This window comes from Telmatherina bonti (assembly GCF_933228915.1).
Source record: "Telmatherina bonti genome assembly, chromosome: 7".
NCBI classification, from domain to species: Eukaryota; Metazoa; Chordata; class Actinopteri; order Atheriniformes; family Telmatherinidae; genus Telmatherina; species Telmatherina bonti.
Window position 1 is genome coordinate 38,230,319 of NC_136625.1, and position 25,389 is coordinate 38,255,707.

At 47.8% G+C, this 25,389-nt stretch overlaps 2 protein-coding genes across 4 annotated transcripts in view; both read right to left on the reverse strand.

Moving 5' to 3' along the window:
- Positions 1 to 516: 516 nt before the first annotated feature.
- LOC306758872 (major facilitator superfamily domain-containing protein 12-like) lies at positions 517 to 13,029 on the reverse strand. The gene is made up of 10 exons (XM_079244295.1): positions 12,670 to 13,029; positions 10,811 to 10,930; positions 5,663 to 5,873; positions 5,404 to 5,530; positions 5,043 to 5,333; positions 4,867 to 4,959; positions 2,775 to 2,945; positions 2,601 to 2,695; positions 1,701 to 1,831; positions 517 to 1,632 (listed from the first exon to the last, which is right to left on the reverse strand). The coding sequence occupies exons 1-10, from the start codon at positions 12,815 to 12,817 to the stop codon at positions 1,589 to 1,591; spliced, it is 1,431 nt and encodes a 476-aa protein (XP_079100421.1). The 5' UTR covers positions 12,818 to 13,029; the 3' UTR covers positions 517 to 1,588.
- Positions 13,030 to 16,635: 3,606 nt separating this feature from the next.
- LOC306758857 (casein kinase I-like) overlaps positions 16,636 to 25,389 on the reverse strand; it is a 37,522-nt gene continuing 28,768 nt past the window's right edge. For 2 of the 3 annotated variants that reach the window (XM_079244273.1, XM_079244274.1), the window contains 4 exons: positions 24,667 to 24,747; positions 21,198 to 21,299; positions 18,072 to 18,178; positions 16,636 to 17,328 (listed from right to left, as the gene is read on the reverse strand). In XM_079244273.1, the coding sequence (XP_079100399.1) occupies positions 17,274 to 17,328; positions 18,072 to 18,178; positions 21,198 to 21,299; positions 24,667 to 24,747 (345 nt within the window). In that variant the 3' untranslated portion in view covers positions 16,636 to 17,273. The remainder of the gene's footprint in view (positions 17,329 to 18,071; positions 18,179 to 21,197; positions 21,300 to 24,666; positions 24,748 to 25,389) is intronic. The other variant, XM_079244275.1, reaches the window with a different exon arrangement.

A 25,389-nucleotide genomic window follows, 5' to 3' on the forward strand; every position in this document is an offset into this window, starting at 1 on the left:
ATTAGAAACACATAAAACACCTGTAAAAGCTTCGAAGTGTCCACACATTGTAGAAAACGACTACTGCCTCCGGCTCTGTCTTCAGCGGGTGGGGTGGGGGGCACCGGGGGTATGCTGTCAGGGGGGGACCTCCTCCCCTTGATCATGGTGTGTTTGAGGTCATAATGTTGGAAAACTGCCATGAAGGGGTGGGGGGGATATCAGGTTCTGCGTCAGAACATCGCAGCACATATTGTGATTCCACCGCTGGAAGACCCCCGCCTCCTCGTCCAGACTCGGAGCTGAAGCGCCGAGTCTACCGGCTAGCGACGGAGGACCTGATCGCCATGTGTGAACAGTTATCACCCCGTTTGATGCTGCTAATGTTCTACGGAGCAGAAGTTTGGGAATAAACAGTCTCCAACGTTTCTGATTTCATCTCTTTATTAAACATCAGAGGAAAATCCAGATGTGGTTTCAGTCTCAGCAGAGTTTTGGTTCAACATCTGGCCATCAGTTATCAGTTTAATCCCTTTAAGTCATTAAATATCTCATTTCATGTGTTTCACTTTAAATATATTTATTTAAATTCTTCATTTTCCATTTAAAGTATAAAGTTTGTAAAAAGCTGAACAGAAAAACGTTTTACTCCATAAAAACAAATAGAAGCAGCCTAAGGCTTGTCCTTCCTGCTCGGGCTTAAGTGCCATCTGTGCGTCACAGTTCATCATCATCATCATCATCATCATGATCCTGAGGCACTAGAAATGAAATGTTCCCTAATGTTTCCCTTTATTTCCCATGTTGTCCCGCATGAGCCGTGATACCAGAGACACAGGGACGTAAACACTGACGCTCCGCGTTGTTACAGGAAGTAAACCAGACAAAATGCTGTAAAAGGTAACCATGGCAACGGTTCTAATGCTGTTTTCAGTAACTAGTTGAAGGTTTTAGTTAAAAGATGCAGAAACTGTTGTTAAACAAACGATGAGTTGTTCCATCAGTGCAAAACAAAAATGTTCCCAAAGCGAAAATATTCCCAGAAATCCGTAGATTCCCTGAAAACTCAGCGTTTGCCTCGGTTTTACCCTGCAGCATAAATGTTCCTTCACATACAGCATGAAGGACACTGTGGCGGGTTGGAGACGACGCGGCTCCATCCTGACCACATGTTTACTTCCCGCCAAACAGGACGAAGTTCAAAGCTTTCAGGTTGAGGAAATATTCCTGGAAAATGATGTCAGCATGATGCCATGCAAATACCAGCCTAGTGTACCAATCCCAAAAATAAATAACATGAAATTAACTTTAAGATGTGATTCCATTAAATCCAACATAAAAAAGAGAAAATAAAACAAAATCAAGTCAAATGAAAATGGAAAAAATTGATTAGTAAGAATAAAAGGAAATCCGCACACCGCCCGCGGGGTCTTCTTCTTCTTCTTTTAAATTAAAGCTGAATTGAAAGTGAAAATGAAATTCTCTGCTTCCAGAACGTCCATGAGAACCTCCTGCAGCTCTACGCGGCCAGCCGGTGAACGGTCCGCCTACAGGTCCATTAACAGGTCCGGTCCACTAACAGGTCCGGTCCGGTCGGACCTGATCCGAGTCAGTTGACTTCTGGCGTTTCATCAGAGACGCTCTGCAGACCACCTGGACACACACCAAGCGTTTAGCGATGAACAAGCACAACAAACATGTTTTATGAAGACGTGACTCACGTGGTCGGATCCTGATGGGCCAGATGAGGATGGAGCAGAGCGCCAAGGCTGCTACCATGGCAACGCCTCCCGTCACGCCGACCATGATGTAATGATAGAACCACACGCAGGCCGGACAGCAGATCACCGTGCTGAGGGAACACGGATGGTTAGACACGCCTCTTGTTGCTCTACACGCCTCTGATACGTTACTGACGTCCATCATGTCAAACCCTTACCCTTCACACACACACACACACACACACACACACACACACACACACACACACACACACACACACACACACACACACACACACACACCGGACAGGTGGCAGATAACGTAACCAACAGTAGAATGATTTGGACGTTTCTGTCTTCTGTCTGAACGGTGGACTCAGAAAGAGGTGGATTCACTGCGTGGCGACGCCACAAACAGGCTTCAGACTTGTATCATCACCGCCTTTTCTTCGTCTCTGCTTCTGTAAGCAAGCAGCTAGCTGCGAAAGCAGGTCTTCCACCGGTCCCACAGACGTCAAGACGGTCCCGCCACGGCCTTCCCGTCCCGACCCGGCCGTCCTTACATGTCCGGACAGCGCGCCGTCACGACGCGGCCGGACGGGCCGTCCCGGCGGCAGTCCCGACGTGCCGCGGCAGCCCCTACACAGCCTTCCCGACACGGCCGTGGTCAAGCTTCAGGTCCTGGATGAAACTTTGAAACTGCCCCAGTCCTCCTGCCTTTTCTAGACCAGCATGAAGGCAGCGTCTCAGTCTGTCTATGAACCGTTATGGTTGTATAAAAGGAACAGGAATTCTCCCTACATTCAACCTGAACCGTCACCCTCTCATCTCATCCTGATCCACAGAACCTGAATCCAATCAAACCCACTCCACTGTGTGTGTGTGTGTGTGTTGACTGACTGGCAGGGATGCAGAGCCTGAATCAGCATGACTGCGACTCCGTTCCCCAGCTTATCCGTAAAGCTCATGGCTCCATACACAAACGCTCCACTTTGCTGCAGAAAAACCACAGAAGAAGTCACGAGATTTTTTTTTTTTAACGACTTCTTCCTTCTCCCGGATTCACACACTCACCGTCTGATCTGCGATGAGCTCGGCCGTCATGGAGAGCGATATGACCAGGATGATGGCTGAGCCGGCGCCCAGCAGGACCGCCGCCCCGTAGACCTGCTGGCCCATGTGGACGTCCAGCAGCACCCAGTAGGAGAACGCCATCACCAGTAGGAGGCCCACGAAGTACGTCATCTGGAGACAAAGCACAGGGTCAACTTCTGTCTCTGCCGCCTTCCTGGTTCTGGTCCTCATGCAGGTTTTCTTGATCTACATTGTTATTTCATGGTTTATATAAACACAGTTATAATAAACTGGACTAATGTGGTGGTTTAACTGGTCAGTAACTGGTGAGAGCAGCTTGACGTGACTTGGTAACGTGGTGATTTAACTGGTCAGTAACTGGTGAGAGCAGCTTGACGTGACTTGGTAACGTGGTGGTTTAACTGGTCAGTAACTGGTGAGAGCAGCTTGACGTGACTTGGTAACGTGGTGATTTAACTGGTCAGTAACTGGTGAGAGCAGCTTGACGTGACTTGGTAACGTGGTGGTTTAACTGGTCAGTAACTGGTGAGAGCAGCTTGACGTGACTTGGTAACGTGGTGGTTTAACTGGTCAGTAACTGGTGAGAGCAGCTTGACGTGACTTGGTAACGTGGTGGTTTAACTGGTCAGTAACTGGTGAGAGCAGCTTGACGTGACTTGGTAACGTGGTGGTTTAACTGGTCAGTAACTGGTGAGAGCAGCTTGACGTGACTTGGTAACGTGGTGGTTTAACTGGTCAGTAACTGGTGAGAGCAGCTTGACGTGACTTGGTAACGTGGTGGTTTAACTGGTCAGTAACTGGTGAGAGCAGCTTGACGTGACTTGGTAACGTGGTGGTTTAACTGGTCAGTAACTGGTGAGAGCAGCTTGACGTGACTTGGTAACGTGGTGGTTTAACTGGTCAGTAACTGGTGAGAGCAGCTTGACGTGACTTGGTAACGTGGTGATTTAACTGGTCAGTAACTGGTGAGAGCAGCTTGACGTGACTTGGTAACGTGGTGGTTTAACTGGTCAGTAACTGGTGAGAGCAGCTTGACGTGACTTGGTAACGTGGTGGTTTAACTGGTCAGTAACTGGTGAGAGCAGCTTGACGTGACTTGGTAACGTGGTGGTTTAACTGGTCAGTAACTGGTGAGAGCAGCTTGACGTGACTTGGTAACGTGGTGGTTTAACTGGTCAGTAACTGGTGAGAGCAGCTTGACGTGACTTGGTAACGTGGTGGTTTAACTGGTCAGTAACTGGTGAGAGCAGCTTGACGTGACTTGGTAACGTGGTGGTTTAACTGGTCAGTAACTGGTGAGAGCAGCTTGACGTGACTTGGTAACGTGGTGGTTTAACTGGTCAGTAACTGGTGAGAGCAGCTTGACGTGACTTGGTAACGTGGTGGTTTAACTGGTCAGTAACTGGTGAGAGCAGCTTGACGTGACTTGGTAACGTGGTGGTTTAACTGGTCAGTAACTGGTGAGAGCAGCTTGACGTGACTTGGTAACGTGGTGGTTTAACTGGTCAGTAACTGGTGAGAGCAGCTTGACGTGACTTGGTAACGTGGTGGTTTAACTGGTCAGTAACTGGTGAGAGCAGCTTGACGTGACTTGGTAACGTGGTGGTTTAACTGGTCAGTAACTGGTGAGAGCAGCTTGACGTGACTTGGTAACGTGGTGGTTTAACTGGTCAGTAACTGGTGAGAGCAGCTTGACGTGACTTGGTAACGTGGTGGTTTAACTGGTCAGTAACTGGTGAGAGCAGCTTGACGTGACTTGGTAACGTGGTGATTTAACTGGTCAGTAACTGGTGAGAGCAGCTTGACGTGACTTGGTAACGTGGTGATTTAACTGGTCAGTAACTGGTGAGAGCAGCTTGACGTGACTTGGTAACGTGGTAACTGGTGAGAGCAGCTTGACGTGACTTGGTAACGTGGTAACTGGTGAGAGCAGCTTGACGTGACTTGGTAACGTGGTGATTTAACTGGTCAGTAACTGGTGAGAGCAGCTTGACGTGACTTGGTAACGTGGTGGTTTAACTGGTCAGTAACTGGTGAGAGCAGCTTGACGTGACTTGGAAGCTCCACCCACACATTTGCCGATGAGTTTGCTGATGGGCTTCATGATGAAGGAGGACATGAAGCCGCTGACGTACATCACCAGCGGGATGGTGGCGATGAAGTTCTGGAAAAAGCAGAAGAAAGTTGTGACGAAGTGAGAAGCATGTGAGGCGCCGGGCGGTGTGGGGCGGGATTCGGCGGCCTTACCTTGGGAAGGCCCAGCGTGTTGATGAGGTACATGGAGACGTACGTCTGGGACAGGTTGACGATCAGCCTGGTGGACATGTAGAGAGCGGCCACCTGGTAGAAGGAGGGCTGCCGGAGCCAACATTTCCACTGCAGGAGGCGGGAAGGAGTTTTAGGCAGCAGGGCTCGCCGCTCCCCTTCAGACTCCTCCTCCTCCTCGCCTCCAGCTCCACCCCTTCGGCCCTCCGGCGTTCCCAGGTGGAAGACGACGGAGAACAGGCTCCCGATGCCCAGCACGATCAGTGCCAGGTTCTGGAATCAAACACAGGATCAGAGATGGTGGCTTCAGACAGAGGCTTCTTCAGATACATGAAGTCCTCACCCTGAAGACGGGGATGTCCGCCGGTCCGAGGGCGTCGCTGAGCGGGTCGCCGTCTCTGGCCTGGAGGTGGAACAGCAGGTAGGCCACAGCGTACACCGTGATGTTGGCGATGACGGTGAAGGCATACCTGCACACACACACACACACACACACACACACACACACACACACACACACACACACACACACACACACAGACGTGCACATGCAGGATCAGTCGACCGGATGCTTCCCGACCTGCCGGCTTTGAAAGCGTTACCTGTACGCAGTGAGCTCCACCTTGGCGTGCTCGCAGGTGACGAGCTCAGGAATCAGGGAAAGGTGGGAGATCTGTGTGGCGGCCCAGCCGAACTGGAAGATGACGATAAACGGGACGAAGTAGATCAGACTGGCCCACTGGGGCGTGGACGGGTCGCAGCCCACACACTGGTTGAAGATGAAGACGAAGGACAGCACCACGCTCAGCGTACCTGGATGTAACACACACACAGACTGTAACACACACACAGGATGTAACAAACACACACACAGGATGTAACAAACACACAGACTGTAACACACACACAGGATGTAACACACACACAGACTGTAACACACACACAGGATGTAACAAACAGACTGTAACACACACACAGACTGTAACACACACACAGGATGTAACAAACACACAGACTGTAACACACACACAGGATGTAACACACACACAGACTGTAACACACACACAGGATGTAACACACACAGACCATAACACACACACAGACTGTAACACACACAGACTAACACACACACAGACTGTAACACACACACAGACTGTAACACACACACAGGATGTAACACACACACAGGATGTAACACACACACAGGATGTAACACACACACAGGATGTAACACACACACAGGATGTAACACACACAGACTGTAACACACACAGACTGTAACACACACAGAGACCGTAACACACACAGGATGTAACACACAGACTGTAACACACACAGACTAACACACACACAGTATGTAACACACACAGACTGTAACACACACACACAGACTGTAACACACACAGGATATAACACACACAGAGGATGTAACACACACAGACTGTAACACACACAGAGGATGTAACACACAGACTGTAACACACACAGAGGATGTAACACACACAGACTGTAACACACAGAGGATGTAACACACACACAGACTGTAACACACACAGACTGTAACACACAGAGGATGTAACACACAGACTAACACACACACAGACTGTAACACACAGAGGATGTAACACACAGACTGTAACACACACAGAGGATGTAACACACACAGACTGTAACACACACACACAGGATGTAACACACAGACTGACACACACAGACTGTAAAACACACAGAGGATGTAACACACACAGACTGACACACACACAGACTGTAACACACACAGAGGATGTAACACACACAGACTGACACACACACAGACTGTAACACACACAGAGGATGTAACACACACAGACTGACACACACAGACTGTAACACACACAGACTAACACACACACAGACTGTAACACACACAGAGGATGTAACACACACAGACTGACACACACACAGACTGTAACACACACAGAGGATGTAACACACACAGACTGACACACACACAGACTGTAACACACACAGAGGATGTAACACACACAGACTAACACACACACAGACTGTAAAACACACAGAGGATGTAACACAGACTAACACACAGACTGTAACACACACACAGACTGTAACACACACAGACTAACACAGACTGTAACACACACAGAGGATGTAACACACAGACTAACACACAGACTGTAACACACACAGAGGATGTAACACACACAGACTAACACACAGACTGTAACACACACACAGACTGTAACACACACACAGACTAACACACACAGAGGATGTAACACACACAGACTGTAACACACACACACACACAGGATGTAACACACACAGACTAACACACACACAGACTGTAACACACACAGACTGTAACACACACACACAGACTGTAACACACACAGACTGTAACACACACAGGATGTAACACACACAGACTAACACACACACACACACAGACTGTAACACACACAGACTGTAACACACACAGACTAACACACACACAGACTGTAACACACACAGAGGATGTAACACACAGACTGTAAAACACACAGACTAACACACACAGACCGTAACACACACAGGATGTAACACACACAGACTAACACACACACAGACTAACACACACACAGACTGTAACACACACAGAGGATGTAACACAGACTAACACACACAGGATGTAACACACACAGACTGTAACACACACAGACTGTAAAACACACAGAGGATGTAACACAGAGACTAACACACACACACAGACTGTAACACACACAGAGGATGTAACACACACACAGACTGTAAAACACACAGACTGTAACACACACAGAGGATGTAACACACACAGACTGTAACACACACAGAGGATGTAACACACACACAGGATGTAACACACACAGACTGTAAAACACACAGACTGTAACACACACAGAGGATGTAACACACACAGACTAACACACACAGACCGTAACACACACAGGATGTAACACACACAGACTGTAACAACCACAGAGGATGTAACACACAGACTAACACACACAGAGGATGTAACACACACAGACTGTAAAACACACAGACTGTAACACACACAGGATGTAACACACACACAGACTAACACACACAGAGGATGTAACACACACAGACTGTAACACACACACACACAGGATGTAACACACACAGACTAACACACACACAGACTGTAACACACACAGACTGTAACACACACACACAGACTGTAACACACACAGACTGTAACACACACAGGATGTAACACACACAGACTAACACACACACAGACTGTAACACACACAGAGGATGTAACACACAGACTGTAAAACACACAGACTAACACACACAGACCGTAACACACACAGGATGTAACACACACAGACTAACACACACACAGACTGTAACACACACAGAGGATGTAACACAGACTAACACACACAGGATGTAACACACACAGACTGTAACACACACAGAGGATGTAACACAGAGACTAACACACACACACAGACTGTAACACACACAGAGGATGTAACACACACACAGACTGTAAAACACACAGACTGTAACACACACAGAGGATGTAACACACACAGACTGTAACACACACAGAGGATGTAACACACACACAGAGGATGTAACACACACAGACTGTAAAACACACAGACTGTAACACACACAGAGGATGTAACACACACAGACTAACACACACAGACTGTAACACACACAGGATGTAACACACACAGACTGTAACACACACAGACTGTAACACACACAGAGGATGTAACACACACAGAGGATGTAACACACACAGACTGTAACACACACAGGATGTAACACACACACAGGATGTAACACACACACAGACTGTAACACACACACAGACTATAACACACACACAGACTATAACACACACACAGGATATAACACACACAGACTGTAACACACACAGACTGTAACACACACAGACTGTAACACACACAGAGGATGTAACACACAGACTAACACACACAGAGGATGTAACACACACAGACTGTAAAACACACAGACTGTAACACACACAGACTGTAACACACACAGGATGTAACACACACACAGACTGTAACACACACAGAGGATGTAACACACACACAGAGGATGTAACACACACAGACTGTAAAACACACAGACTGTAACACACACAGAGGATGTAACACACACAGACTAACACACACAGACTGTAACACACACAGGATGTAACACACACAGACTGTAACACACACAGACTGTAACACACACAGAGGATGTAACACACAGACTAACACACACAGAGGATGTAACACACACAGACTGTAACACACACAGGATGTAACACACACACAGGATGTAACACACACACAGACTGTAACACACACACAGACTATAACACACACACAGACTATAACACACACACAGACTGTAACACACACAGACTGTAACACACACAGACTGTAACACACACAGAGGATGTAACACACAGACTAACACACACAGAGGATGTAACACACACAGACTGTAAAACACACAGACTGTAACACACACAGACTGTAACACACACAGGATGTAACACACACACAGGATGTAACACACACAGACTGTAACACACACACAGGATATAACACACACAGACTGTAACACACACACAGGATATAACACACACAGACTGTAACACACACACAGGATATAACACACACAGACTAACACACACACAGGATATAACACACACAGACTAACACACACACACACACACACACAGGATATAACACACACAGACTAACACACACACACACACACACACACACAGGATATAACACACACAGACTAACACACACACAGGATATAACACACACAGACTAACACACACACACACACACACTGGATGTAACACACACACAGACAGTAACACACACACACAGGCGATGTACAGGAAGAAAGCCCGGGGTACGTATTACTGGAAGTGGGCGGAGCCAGAGGAGGCCTCGGCATGAACGTCATGGCAACATGGGGAGAAAGACGAGACATTTTCTACACTCTGAGTGTGTGTGAGAAATTCTCAGAACAGTTTCCAGCGTGTGACATCATCAACCTGCAGTGTGTTGCTCCGAAGCAGATTTCTGAGTTTAATAAAACTTTAACTGTGATGGTGTGAAAACGGCCGACACGACGAGGTTTCTACGTGACAGTATGTCTACGTTACGGTGCAGAAACGGCGGGAGATGAACCGAACAGCCAAGTGGAGATCTGAGCAGAAAACAGCAGATTAGGATGAGATGGTTTGCCAGATGTGTTGTGATACGTTCATGTTCATGACGTCGTCAGGTAACAAATGGCGGACATGAGGATGACGCCGTGGGCTTGTTGCAGATGGATTTCCCACACATACAAACACTTTAACTGAGCCTCATGATGAAGACAAGCAGCGAAGGTGGTTCAACAGTCCTCCGTGTCGTTATCACGCGCTAGTTTCACCGTTCTGTTCCCGAACTCGCCCATGTGGAGCCGTTTGACCTGTCTGGATGAGTAACGAGTGAGAACAAACCTTTTTTACTGAGAATACAGCCCATTAAACCTGCAGAGAAACGCCATAAAATGCACATCAATGCTTAAAACGAGGGCAGAGTCCAAGAAACTGAGACACATGGAAACCTTTAATGAGGTCAGCTGATGTTTTCCATTGCAACTCCTCTGGTTTTCTAATGACGCAGCGCCGAGAAGTTCAGCTGCACTTTCTCACTTACCCACTAAATGCCATGTTTTCCTCTTCCCATAGTTTCCACATCCGGGCGTTTGGTCCGACTCGTAGCCGATGAGAGGCGTGCAGATGCCATCGGCTACCTGCCCAACCAGCAGCAACACACCTGCACAGCAACAACACCAGACGCGGCATGAGGAACACAGCAACTGCAGGAAGCGCCAACAGGCGCTCACACAGCTCTGCAACCAGCTGATCAGGTTAAACTGTCGGAGGAATTCTGACAGGAAATTATTTATTCAGTGGAAAACAGACAGAAAAGTCCGGCAGGATCAGAGGATGCAGGTCCGCATGGCGAGTAGCCATGGCGACATGACAGTAGGGCAGCAGGAGGAACGTGGCTGTACGGAATAACGAGGAACGTTTGTGGTTTTTTACACACATGTTGCAGTGTATCGACACACAGCAACTGGTGGTGGCGTACAAATGAGAAGTGTGTGTCGTTCCAATACGACGCACAGAACCGAGCCTGACTGTTAACGTTGCTATGACAACAGTCTTCTGAGCCTGGCTGTTAGCGTTGCTATGACGACAGTGTCTTCTTGCAGAAACACTGAAACAGTTTTATCAAACTGTAACTCTGTCAAAAAAACCTCCACATTTCCTCTCAGACACAAAGTTTAAACTCTCAGTACTTCCTTATTTCAGCTAAACTCATTTATACAACAGAAATTTCACCATTTTGTCCCATTTCCGTAATCATTCTGTGACTACAGACAGTCTGATCACACTTCGGATCGAGCTGCACGGTTGTTCATGTTTCTGTTTGGTTTTTCTCAAAACTCTTTGACCAGTTTTATGCAGAAGTTTGTGTCGCAAACAGAAGCAGCAGAAGAATGACTGGACCGAGTCTGAGAGTTTGGAATATATTAGTCTCCTCTGCCATTGTCAGAGCACTGCGCCGTTTTCTCAGATAGTCGACGGGCAGATCTGAAGTTTTAGGTCTAAATCTCCTTCTAAACTTCTACAGAAAGGAAGCAGGTAACCCCACGGCAGGACGGCGAGGAGATGAGGACGTCGGGAAAAATGTCTGACGTCCTCCACAGCTGGAGGACGTAAAGGTTGAGAAATGGAGACTTGAGTTGGATCTCGTAACAGTGATCAGCAGAAGTCATGTAAACAGGCAATCAGCGAAGATCTGTGGCAACAACCAGATAAAGTCTGATAACCATTCAAACCAGTATCAGCAGGCACGAATACAGAGGAACAGGGAAAAGCATTCATCAGCACCAACACGGGACCACTGCAGGGGGATGGAAACGCCCCAAATGGAGCCGTTTAGACCCAACGGGAGGCTCTGTCAGGACCACGGGGATCCAGAACCCACCAGGCGCTGGATGCAGGGACACAAGAGCTCCACAGGAACATCACTCCTTCAACAATATTACTAATCATAATAAAGTCCTGAAGGAGAAAGGGGCGCCATGTTTTGGGGAGCAGTTGGGAAGGCTTACTGGTCCATACTGGGTCACCTCTGTTGGCTGTTTTTAAAACTGAAAGGAGTATAAATCTACTTTACATCCAGATTCATTCTTAAAATCTGAAAACACTAATCAGTTTAACAAGAGCAAACTCGTTTGTTCTGACTTGTAGACTTAATAAAAGGTCCAATCTGGAGATACCAGTGGCTGAAGTGGGAATACTGGTCAGGAAACTTTCCTTCTTGGCTACAAAGTGAAAACAGCCTGAAAGAAAACAATGTGCTGGAATTTACCATGAAGTCACCTGAAGGAAAGTCAGAGGTTAAAGGGGATTGTTTTTAAATCCAGAATAAAGATGATAAAAGTGGATTTCCAGTGATGACATCACTGGAGATGACAGTGATGTCATCACCTGCAGACTGACCTGCGTTGGTGTTTTGGAAGCCCAGAACTGAGTGGTAGAAGACCAGCAGGTAGGTGAACCACATGGAGGCGCACAGGTCGTTCAGAAAGTGTCCCACGGCGTAGCTGAGCTTCCGGAGAGCCGGCAGAGACCTCCCTGCGTCCGGCATGACGGCTCGCGGAGGAGGACGGCTTCAAAGCAGAAGCTCGAGCCCGAACCGTGTTTCTGTCCGCTGGGCTGGAGGGGAGCAGACCTTCACAAACAGGAACACCGAGATGTTCATGCACAGAGAAAACTGATTAGTCCTCCAATCAGTTCCTCTTAGATCAGGTGACCGCGGAGCCGGGAGGAGCGTCAGGAAACCGAAACTGTGGACGTCAGGGACTCTCCTCCGCTTCATTCCTGCAGCTCAGCGACATTTCCCTGCTGTTCCACCCAAAAAGCTACAAAAACTCCTCCAGTTTCACATTTAACACGTTAGTTAATGCCGCCGCCATCATTCACCTTCAGCTGACAAACATCTGCTTTCACACATGTAAACAAGCCGGCGACGGTGACGTAGGCATTAAACCGGCCAATGGGAGGGCTGGCTCGCTTCTCATGTGACGGCAGTGACAGCCAATCAGCATGTTGCCACAGTTTCGTAAAGAAATCACGTGACCATGTCGAATACGTAACTAAAATAAATTACAAAATAAATTTAATAAATTTATTTAAAAATTTAATTTTAATATATTTACATTTAATAAGATTAAGGCATGCGAATAAAAGGTTAAAATAAAATGAAGTAAGATAAAAAAAAAAAAAGAATAAAAAATAATATGAAAGATTCTCGATTGTCAACAATGCTGTGAAACGCTTTGGATGAGAAGAAACGCTAAAATAACAAGTATTATGAGTGCACAGGGCTGCACAGTGGCGCAGTGGTTAGCAAAGCAAGAAGGTCACTGGTTCAATCCTTGGCTGGTTTGGTCAGTGGCCTTTCTGTGTGGAGTTTGCATGTTCTCCCCGTGTATGCATGGGTTCTCTCCGGGTACGCCGGCTTCCTCCCACCATCCAAAGACATGCATGATAGGTTAATTGGTCACTCTAAATTGCCCCTAGGAGTGAGTGTGGTTGTTCGTCTCTCTGTGTGTGGCCCTGCAATGGACTGGCGAGCTGTCCAGGGTGTACCCTGCCTGTCGCCCAAAGCCAGCTGGGATAGGCTCCAGCTTCCCCGCGACCCTGAATTGGAATAAGCGGTTCGGAAAATGAATGAATGAATATTAGTGCACATGGTAAGGGAAAAAAGTGAAAATAAGTTAACAATATAAGTAAATATAATCAAATAAAACATAAGGATACAAGGATTTAATATGCGTGGAGTATCTCAGGTGGTAAAATAGTTCCAGTGAGTTTCTTATAGTATTACACCTGGTTGTGAGGCAGGTTATTGCAGAGCTAGATAGCATAAATGAAATAAGAGATATAAATAAAAGTAGATGTAAAAAGTAATTAAATTAAAAGTAAAATTCCATTGGAATACATTGTACTTAAAATAGAAATTAAATAAACAAACATGAGATTCAAATTCAATTAAGAGAAACTTTGTTAAACTTGAGTTTGAGACAAACTACACAGAAGAGGTGTGGTGGACTGATCCTCTCATAATCAATCATAAACAACTGATTAATCACTTTTGTGTTGTTTACATGCATCAACACAGATCACACTGGAGCCGTCGGGCACATGTTACACGTATGTCAAGCTGAAAGCATGTGACCATGGTTACAAAGTCATACAGCTGAGATTAAAATATTTTGTAACAGTAGTAGTGACATTCACGGGTGTCAGTGAACGCGTCAGAAGATTAATCACTGCAGTGAATGATGAGGTAAACGTCTCTGATTGACTGAAAGGTCAAGAGGTTGGCGTGAGTCAGTGCGACTGCTGTTACAGCTGTTAGCGACCCACATCAGTCTGCATCTTCCTGTTAATACATCTGATTCAGCATGACGGATCAGCTTCCCGTGGTGGGAAAATGTCCCAGAATGTCCCCGTCTGTCTAAAAGCGTCTCACGTCAATTCCTGCATGATGCTTCTCTGAGTCTGTTTGGTTTCCAGGAGACGTTTACCAGGAAGCAGCAGAACTCCCCTGCACGCCGGCAGATTTCTTCTTCTTCAGATTTCTGGCCAAGTTCTCCTGAAATGTGTTTTTATTAGACGTTCAGGCTGGAACTCCTGGAAAAACCAACATCAGCGTGAATTTAAAGCAGAGTGGAGCAGCTGAAGGCCACAGATTCCTCTTAGAGGCCACAAAGGAAAAACCAGAAATTTATTTTGTTGTTGGATCAAAGTCCAGATGAAATGTGAAGATTTCTCTCATCCAGCTTAAACTGCTGCTTACCTGCAGCCTGGTGATCTTTAAGCCAATCAGATCGCTCCATTATCCAGCCTTGGCAGACCTGGACAGGAAGCTCAGCTTCTCCTTAAAGCGGGAAGAACCGTCCTGCAGAACAGGATTCCACCAATGTGGGACAAAAAACCAGTCCTGAACCAGGAAGCGGGACAAACTGACCCAGCACATCTGTTACCATGGTTACCAGACATCTAGGCTCCAGGAGGCTGCGTATCAACTCCATCATCCCACCAGGGTTTCCATCTGGATCAGAGCGTGCTCACAAAGGGGGCGGAGCTTCAGTGTCTGACCAATCACAGACATGGACAAACCATGTGGAGCAGCTACGTCGGTGTGGCGAGGCAGACACATGAAGGACCGAACGGTGGCGTGTTCATCCCAGTGGATCTTCAGACTGTAACCCGCTTCGGAGCAGGTTAGCCATGAAGCGCAGGTTACCATGGCGATTTACCTGGTGAGAAGTGAACCAGCGCCGTAGGGCAGAAAACCCTGAAGTTACCTGGATGAGAGCTCCGGCTTCCTGGTTCAGGCCTCTGCTCCACCAACAGACTTTCATTGCAGCTGGATGTTATTCCAGGATTTAGTCGGTTCCCCGTCCTGGACCTGCAGACGGATCTTCGCCGGTCTTTATTTTCACTTCTCACATTTTTAATTATCAATATACAGAAATAAAACAGAATATATATATGACTTCATATAAAAGTCTCTTTCCAGCTCCTCCAGGAATCTCCCAGTTTGGAGATCTGGACCACTCAGATCTGTTTTCTTCTTCTCATCTTCCTTTTTTTACCAGCTTCTCGTCTTCCGTTCAGGATCTCTACGTTTTCTGCGGTTTATCCCCCTCCATCACGTCCAACTGGATCCGGACTCGTCACCAGTTTCAGACTGGATCCGGACTCGTCACCAGTTTCAGAGTGGATCCAGACTCGTCACCAGTTTCAGACTGGATCCGGACTCGTCACCAGTTTGTCAGACTGGATCCAGACTCGTCACCAGTTTGTCAGACTGGATCCGGACTCGTCACCAGTTTGTCAGACTGGATCCGGACTCGTCACCAGTTTGTCAGACTGGATCCGGATTCGTCACCAGTTTGTCAGACTGGATCCGGACTCGTCACCAGTTTGTCAGACTGGATCCAGACTCGTCACCAGTTTGTCAGACTGGATCCAGACTCGTCACCAGTTTCAGACTGGATCCGGACTCGTCACCAGTTTGTCAGACTGGATCCGGACTCGTCACCAGTTTCAGACTGGATCCGGACTCGTCACCAGTTTCAGACTGGATCCAGACTCGTCACCAGTTTCAGACTGGATCCAGACTGGATCCGGATTCGTCACCAGTTTGTCAGACTGGATCCGGACTCGTCACCAGTTTGTCAGACTGGATCCGGATTCGTCACCAGTTTGTCAGACTGGATCCGGACTCGTCACCAGTTTCAGACTGGTTCAGGAAGTCCTCCAGGATCTGGGCTCTGTCTACCGTCTGACTGGCAGCATATTTATACAAGTCACCACCACTTTTCGTGTGTTTGGATGTTTTTAATATCGTTATTTGACTTTTCATCCCCCAACCCAAACAGAAAGAGGGAAACCAAAACCAAGGGAAAAAAATGAAGTTATTTTAAAAAATTACATTTTGAGGAGAACACTAGAAGCTACACAAAAAACCTGAAGAAAAAGAAAAGCTTCATTTTTAGTAAGAAATGTAAATGGAGAAAACAAAGCAGATTTTACTGAAACATCTTGTTAAAGTTCTGATTCTGGTGGTTTAAAGAGTAAAACATTAAACCCAGTCTGTTGCAGGAAGTAGACCGAGCCCGTCGCTGAACCTCGTCTCCACAGAGTCTCTGATGCGTCAGGAAACGGCGTGGTTTCTCATGGTGTACGTCTACATGCGGTCCGTTGCTGAGCCAGTCAGTATGGACCAAGAACCAGTAACACCTCCAGTAGAGCAGCGGAGTCCAGTGGCTGTGCTGGTCCGAGACCATCAGTCCAACGCTCACACAGCCAGCACGTCTTAAAGCCTCTGGTCAAACAGCAGAAACATGTTCCCGTCCTCCTCCTCCATCCAGACCAGTAGAAACCAGTAGGCCAGCTGGGGGGCCTACTGGGAGTCCTTCAGCAGAGGAGGGAGGGACGGCAGGAGACCGTGACGGGAGAAGGAGCCGGAGAGGAAGGAGAAGAGGAGAAAACAGAGAGAAAGCGAAGGTTTCCGCCTCCTCCGCTTCTCATTTATGCCTCTGGAGAGTTTTCCTCTTCCTCCTCTTGAAGAAACAGCAGCACCTGCAAAACACCAGACGTCAGCGGCAGCGTGGCCAGCGCCGGGACCGGAGACGTCGGACCCGCCGGGACCGGAGACGTCGGACCCGCCGGGACCGGAGACGTCGGACCCGCCGGGACCAGAGACGTCGGACCCGCCGGGACCAGCAGAAAACGCGCTCAGGAAACACTCATCCGCCATTTCTCTCCCATAACACCAAACAGTTTGGTTGTTTCTGAACAATCCAGTTGGACGTCCAGCCGAAACTCAGCAAGCACCCCCCCCCCCCCCACGCACACACACACACGCGTTTTATTTACGTTCTACCTGCAACTAAACTACGAATTCTTTCTGCACAAACTCACAAAAACAGAACCAGAACCAGAAAAAATTAAATTAAATTTTAAAAATTGAAAAAAAGTTAATTAAATTAAATTTAGAAATAAAAAATAAATTAGATTAAAAATAAATAATTTAATTTAAAAATAAAAAAAATTAAATTAAATTAAAAAAATTAAATTAAATTAAAAAAATTAAATTACATTTGACAATAAAAAAATCAAATTGAATTAAATTAATATGAGTTAAAATAAAAATTAAATTCAATTTAATTGAATTTAATCAAATTTAAAATTAAATTAAATTGATGGATTTTTCTGGAGGAATGTGGACATTTCAGTCCCCTCATGACCCCATTTGCTCTTGTTGTAAAAGAAAGAAAAGTAAAGTAAAAGTATTTCTACTGAGATGTGGGTGGATGTCTTACTTGGTATCATCAGCAACTTCCACCTCTGCGTTGGCTGTGATTGGTGCATTGGAGTGTCCTGCTGTGGGGTCGTCTGTGTTCAGCTCCCCATTGGTGGAACTCATCACCTACATCAGAGGAAGAGGAGGATGAGGATGAAGAGGAAGCATGATCTTCAAACTAACAACTGGAAATAAACATGTGATGATGCTGTCTTCCTGTTGCCCACGGTTACAGAGGACAGAGGCTGAGACGGATGGATGTAGACATAAAAACACAGAGAAGCTTCACAGCTTTGCAGATCCACGTCTTTACTTTCCCCAACTAAAAATCCTGCGTCTGAACCTGAAACGAACTCAGGCGGACTTTGTTTTATGAAGAATTAAAACTTCATGCAAGTTAAACCAGAAAGATTTATCCCCATAAATTAGCAGGAAATTGTCTTCAACGCAAATAAAGAAAAATAAATTCAATAAAAGTCTGAACAGAGAAATTCAGTTTAATTACAAAAGAAAAGATAAAAAGACAAGCAGGAGAGTTTAATTTAACCAAACACAAAAGTTAATAAAAATACATTTAGCAAAGAAAAATAAAATATAAAAATTCAAAATGAGCAAACAGAAAATTTCATTTCATTAAAAAACATCGGGAAGAACATTTCATTCAATAAAATTCACCTAATAAAATAAAAAACCCTGATAGGGAATTTAAAAACAAGATAAAAATGGGAACAAAAAATAAATCAGTATAAAACGGAATCTAATAAAAATGACTAATTAAGTAAAATGAAAACAGAGTGAAAATAAATAAATAAAAAAATGTTTCCTGACTGGGTTTCTGTCGGGACAGAAAACTGGGACGGAGGGAAACCAGTCTGTTAACTGGTCCTCCTCCCAGTTCAGGAGCCCGTCATGGTGACGGAGGTCATCCTGCTGGGGGGGTCAGCCTAAATCATCGCCTTAAACGGCGTCCGATGTAGCCGACATCAGATTTATTCATCAGGAAAGGTGGAGAACGGAGCAGGAGATGTTTGGGTTTTCTTTGTTGACGTATCCGGATAAAACCAGCATCTGGACGTCTTCGGAATTTTTCATCTTCTTCCAAAACAAGTTCATCCTGCTGCAGGGTGTTTTCACGCTCTTCCACTGATTTCCACCAGTTACCGTGGCAACGGGCCAGATCAGCTGACGAAGCTCTCCAAATACAAAAAACTGCGAGACAAGCGAACCTTGTTGTGAACCAGACCAAGTCTGTTTCGGTCTGACCAGCTGTGCGGACAACAGCGCGGGGAGTTTTTTACATCCAATGAACAACAGTCCTCTTCTTTCACACTGAACCTCGCACGGCCCTTCGCACGGCGCTTCGCACGGCCCTTCGCACGGCGCTCCGCACGGCCCTTCGCACGGCGCTCCGCACGGCCCTTCGCACGGCGCTCCGCACGGCCCTTCGCACGGCCCTTCGCACGGCGCTCTGCACGGCCCTTCGCACGGCGCTCCGCACGGCCCTTCGCACGGCCCTTCGCACGGCGCTCCGCACGGCCCTTCGCACGGCGCTCCGCACGGCGCTCCGCACGGCGCTTCGCACGGCCCTTCGCACGGCGCTCCGCACGGCCCTTCGCACGGCGCTCCGCACGGCCCTTCGCACGGCGCTTCGCACGGCTCTTCGCACGGCTCTTCGCACGGCCCTTCGCACGGCGCTTCGTACGTAACGGCGGTGCCCCGCAACAGGATACATGTTTTTCTACACATTCCTACTTTCTCGCCACCTGGACAAATGTTTGCTAAACCATCGTACATCAGCAACGCGACTTTTCGCCGATGTTTTCCACCTTGGCGTTTAATGTGGAGAAAATGTGAGCAAAAAGTCGTCACATGTCCGACCGATCCCACCAGAACGCCACGATAAGAAAGTTCTGCTCGGCTGGCAACAAGCTGTAAGATGCCGTCCAGGAGGACAGAACGAAGCTCCGCCTTGCGGGGCTGCAGCGGGGTTAGACCACACCTCCCGGCGTTCTTCCACCCCGAGTGCCGCCAACAACAGAAACACGCGGCGTTCGCTTTGTCATGAAAGACACGAGTCATCGCTCTGCCTTCTGCAGAAGATTTCTTCCTCCAACCTTCTGCTGCAAATCGTCCTCCGTCTCATCATCGTCGTGACGAAGAACGTCTGGATCAGACGACACATTCCAGCCGACAGACTAACGTTCAGCCAGACCCGATTATGGCGGTTGGTTCCTCGACAAGCCGCACACGTCGAGTCGCTTTCCTGCATTCTGACCAATAGGAGGGGCTCTCTAGAAATAATCCTGCAGAGCTACAGATCATAGAGCAGAACAGAATAGATCATAGAATAGATCATAGAGCAGATCATAGAGCAGAACAGATCATAGAGCAGATCATAGAGCAGAACAGATCATAGAGCAGATCATAGAGCAGAACAGAATAGATCATAGAACAGATCAGAATAGATCATAGAGCAGATCATAGAGCAGAACAGATCATAGAGCAGATCATAGAGCAGAACAGAATAGATCGTAGAGCAGAACAGAATAGATCATAGAACAGATCAGAATAGATCATAGAGCAGATCATAGAGCAGAACAGAATAGATCGTAGAGCAGAACAGAATAGATCGTAGAGCAGAACAGAATAGATCGTAGAGCAGAACAGAATAGATCGTAGAGCAGAACAGAATAGATCATAGAGCAGAACAGAATAGATCGTAGAGCAGAACAGAATAGATCGTAGAGCAGAACAGAATAGAATAGTCCTGGCCTGACATGTAGATGGATGTGTAGGAAACACTCATGCTGTATGTAAACGGAACGCACACAATCATGTGATCAGGCCGGATTGACGGAAACATTCTCCGGATGCACCGCGTCATCTTCACCTGGAATGACCTGGTCATGTGACTCCATACGTCACGTTTACACTGACGTGTAAATTTTTCCATTCCACATGGCAACACACACGCGTGAAAACGTCCTCATGGCGGCGAGAACACTTCCAGAGGTTAGTCCATCTCTGCCCGTCGCCCACGACAACAGGAATCATGTGGTCTGATCCAGGTGAGAACGGCGGAGACGGCTGGGACATGTAGACGGACACACAGGAAACCAGCAGAGCTAACCCTTCCTCCCAGTACCTGGACAGACCCGCCCAGCCTATCAGCTGTGAGATGGGAGCCCAGCAGCTCTCGGTGGGTGACTGGAGTGGGTTGAGACTCGCTGCCTTTCCCCTCCGGAGACTACAGGAGACAGGAGGCGGAGCAAGGAGGTGGCAGAGCACAGAGGAGGCGGAGCAAGGAGGAGGCGGAGCAAGGAGGTGGCGGAGCACAGAGGAGGCGGAGCCAGGAGGTGGCGGAGCAAGGAGGAGGCAGAGCAAGGAGGTGGCGGAGCACAGAGGAGGCGGAGCACAGAGGAGGCAGAGCAAGGAGGAGGCGGAGCACAGAGGAGGCGGAGCCAGGAGGTGGCGGAGCAAGGAGGAGGCGGAGCACAGAGGAGGCGGGGCACAGAGGAGGCGGGGCACAGAGGAGGCGGAGGGAGACGACACGGGAATGGATGGAAAACATGGAGGAAGACGAGACATGGAGGCATCAGGATGAGGAGGAAGAGGAAGGAGAAAAGAGTCAGTTGTTGGAGGAAGAGAAACAGGAGAAAGCGTCAGAGTTAAACCGCTTCGTGAAGCTCTGCAGGAGAATTAAAGATATTAACACTCGCTCATTTAATGTCTCATTAAACTATGAAAACAGCTCAATTATACAAATACTAATAAATAATTCAATATTAAATTTATTTAAATTAATGTTTGTTGTTTTATCTGTTTTTTTCTGTTTGTGTTTGAGATAACTGAACAAGTTTTATACGGATTTCCATGAAACTTTCAGGACTTGTTGGAAACATGAAAAGGAAGAACTGGTTTTATTTTGGTGGTGATCCAGATCACCGTTTGGATCCAGGAACCTCTTAAATGCTTTGGCGGAGGTTTGCGCTCTCAGAGTGTTTTTCTGGTATTTGAAATAAATCAGTAATATTTCATATTTTATTTATTTATTCATTTGTTTTCATGTTTAACAAACCAACGATGCATATAGTTAAAAAAGCAGCGTGTTTTATTGTGGGACGTTGGTACCTCCATATGGACCAGCCTCTAAGCCTGGTCCCTGGAAGCTGCTGGTCTTTGTCCAGACCTGGAATGACTACATGTCAGACGCAGACGTAGACATAAACCGCAGCAGATCCGTTTGCTTTTAGGTCGCGTGTGGAAGTGGGAAGAAATGCAGAAACCATCTCCCCACCTTCACTCATTCTGTCCAACACACCTGCATGGTGCAGACATAAGGAGGTCCGGCGGGGGAGGTGTTCCTGCAGTTGGACAACCACATTGCTGACCTTTCTGACATGGAAGCGGGAACTCTGACAGACTCTATACGCTGCAACATGAGGGCTGCAAACGAGCTGTGATGCACGTCTGACACGTCGTTTTAATCTGCAGGTTTGGATCTTCCCTCACAGGCAGCACAACCTCGTACAACTCTAGAACTATCCAGTCCTGACCGTCTGCAGCCACCAGATCCTCCAGGATCCGTCCGGAACCTCGGCTCTGCAGCGACACACTCCACCGGACGCTGACTCACACATAAACCAGCTCTCTACAACCACCGTCTCCCACCACCAACACACCCTCCAGTCTCAGACTGGTGTCAGGACAACTGGTCCATGGATCTGTTCCCTCCAGACTGGGATTATTGTTCTGAAACATCTCTGTTCGATCTAGGATCCTGGGTTCTGATGAGGATCATCACGGACCACATTTCCCCACTTTTATCTCCGTAGTTTCCTATTAGATCCTGGAATCCATCTAAAACTCATCAGATCCAGTCTGGTTCCCAGTCTGGCTTCAGGACCAGATCCAGTCTGGTTCCCGGTCTGGCTTCAGGACCAGATCCAGTCTGGTTCCCAGTCTGGCTTCAGGACCAGATCCAGTCTGGTTCCCAGACTGGGTTTAGGATCAGATCCAGTCTGGTTCCCGGTCTGGCTTCAGGACCAGATCCAGTCCAGTTCCCGGTCTGGCTTCAGGACCAGATCCAGTCCGGTTCCCGGTCTGGCTTCAGGACCAGATCCAGTCCAGTTCCCGGTCTGGCTTCAGGACCAGATCCAGTCCGGTTCCCAGTCTGGCTTCAGGACCAGATCCAGTCCGGTTCCCAGTCTGGCTTCAGGACCAGATCCAGTCTGGTTCCCAGACTGGGTTTAGGATCAGATCCAGTCTGGTTCCCGGTCTGGCTTCAGGACCAGATCCAGTCCAGTTCCCAGTCTGGCTTCAGGACCAGATCCAGTCCAGTTCCCAGTCTGGCTTCAGGACCAGATCCAGTCCGGTTCCCGGTTTGGTCAGGACCAGATCCAGTCTGGTTCCCGGTCTGGCTTCAGGACCAGATCCAGTCCAGTTCCCGGTCTGGCTTCAGGACCAGATCCAGTCCGGTTCCCAGTCTGGCTTCAGGACCAGATCCAGTCCGGTTCCCAGTCTGGCTTCAGGACCAGATCCAGTCTGGTTCCCAGTCTGGCTTCAGGACCAGATCCAGTCTGATTCCCAGTCTGGCTTCAGGACCAGATCCAGTCCAGTTCCCGGTTTGGTCAGGACCAGATCCAGTCTGGTTCCCGGTCTGGCTTCAGGACCAGATCCAGTCTGGTTCCCAGTCTGGCTTCAGGACCAGATCCAGTCTGGTTCCCAGACTGGGTTTAAGATCAGATCCAGTCTGGTTCCCGGTCTGGCTTCAAGACCAGCTCCAGTCCAGTTCCCAGTCTGGCTTCAGGACCAGATCCAGTCTGGTTCCCAGTCTGGCTTCAGGACCAGATCCAGTCCAGTTCCCGGTTTGGTCAGGACCAGATCCAGTCTGGTTCCCGGTCTGGCTTCAGGACCAGATCCAGTCCAGTTCCCGGTCTGGCTTCAGGACCAGATCCAGTCTGGTTCCCAGTCTGGCTTCAGGACCAGATCCAGTCTGGTTCCCAGACTGGGTTTAAGATCAGATCCAGTCTGGTTCCCGGTCTGGCTTCAAGACCAGCTCCAGTCCAGTTCCCAGTCTGGCTTCAGGACCAGATCCAGTCCAGTTCCCAGTCTGGCTTCAGGACCAGATCCAGTCTGGTTCCCAGTCTGGGTTTAGGATCAGATCCAGTCTGGTTCCCAGTCTGGCTTCAGGACCAGATCCAGTCCAGTTCCCAGTCTGGCTTCAGGACCAGATCCAGTCTGGTTCCCAGTCTGGGTTTAGGATCAGATCCAGTCTGGTTCCCAGTCTGGCTTCAGGGAGCAGAACCAGATCCCGGGGCTGGATCACGTCCCGTTAGCAACCTGCCCACCCTCCAGGCTACAACCTCCGGCGGTTAAAGCGAAGCTGAAGTGTATAAAACTGCAGTTCCTCCTTCGTCCACTAGGGGCTTAAAAAAAAAAAAAAAAAAAAAAAAAAAAAAAAAAAAGCAGTCCGTCCTGCACGGCGGATGGACGCGGAAACCTGGAAAGTCTGCCGTCAGAACGCCAACCAGCAGCGTGGCGGGAACGCGTGATGTTCCGTGCAGTGGAGACGTCCTATGCAGGGCGTAAACACAGTTTCATGCGGTCAGTACCTGGTTTTTGGTCTGCGCTGTCTTCTCTCGGCTGCTCGCCTGGAGCGGAGTCTCCGTGGCCACCGGACCGATGGGAGTAGGCTGAGAACACAGAAACATGAGGTTTGGGTTTAATTTGCAGTTTTATTGCAGGGAACTTGTTAAACTGTCATGGGCCTGCAGGAGTTTCCCTGCTGCAACACACTTGGCTCAGACTTCATCTGCAGCTGATGCGAGTCAGGCGAGCAGCAGCAGGGAAACTCCTGCAGGATCCCACCGCGGCTTAACGTCACAGAAACTGCAGACTTTGCCACAGATGGAGGCAGATAGCTTCTCATGTGATCCAAACAGGAACACTGATTATATAAGACGACGCTCGTAGAGCAGAACAAGAGGATATTGGTGGGAGCTTTGAGGTTCTTCTGGTAGTGATAAAGATCATGCTGATGTCTGATTTACTGCAGACATGCTGCTTTGTTTTTGTATTTATTTTGATCTCCATTAGCTATTGCAATACAGCTATTCTTCCTGGAGTTGATACAACATTCCTCTCATAATACAATGATTACACCAGTTTTCTACACAACCTTAACTGTGATAGCACATAACTAGCACATCCCACCCCCAACCTACCCACACTCACATACACACTCACATACACACTCACTCTGTGGTCACACAGTCTGTTATTATTCCTGCAATAAAAGAGGAATAGCCTTCCTCATTATGGTCTCTTACAGTCGT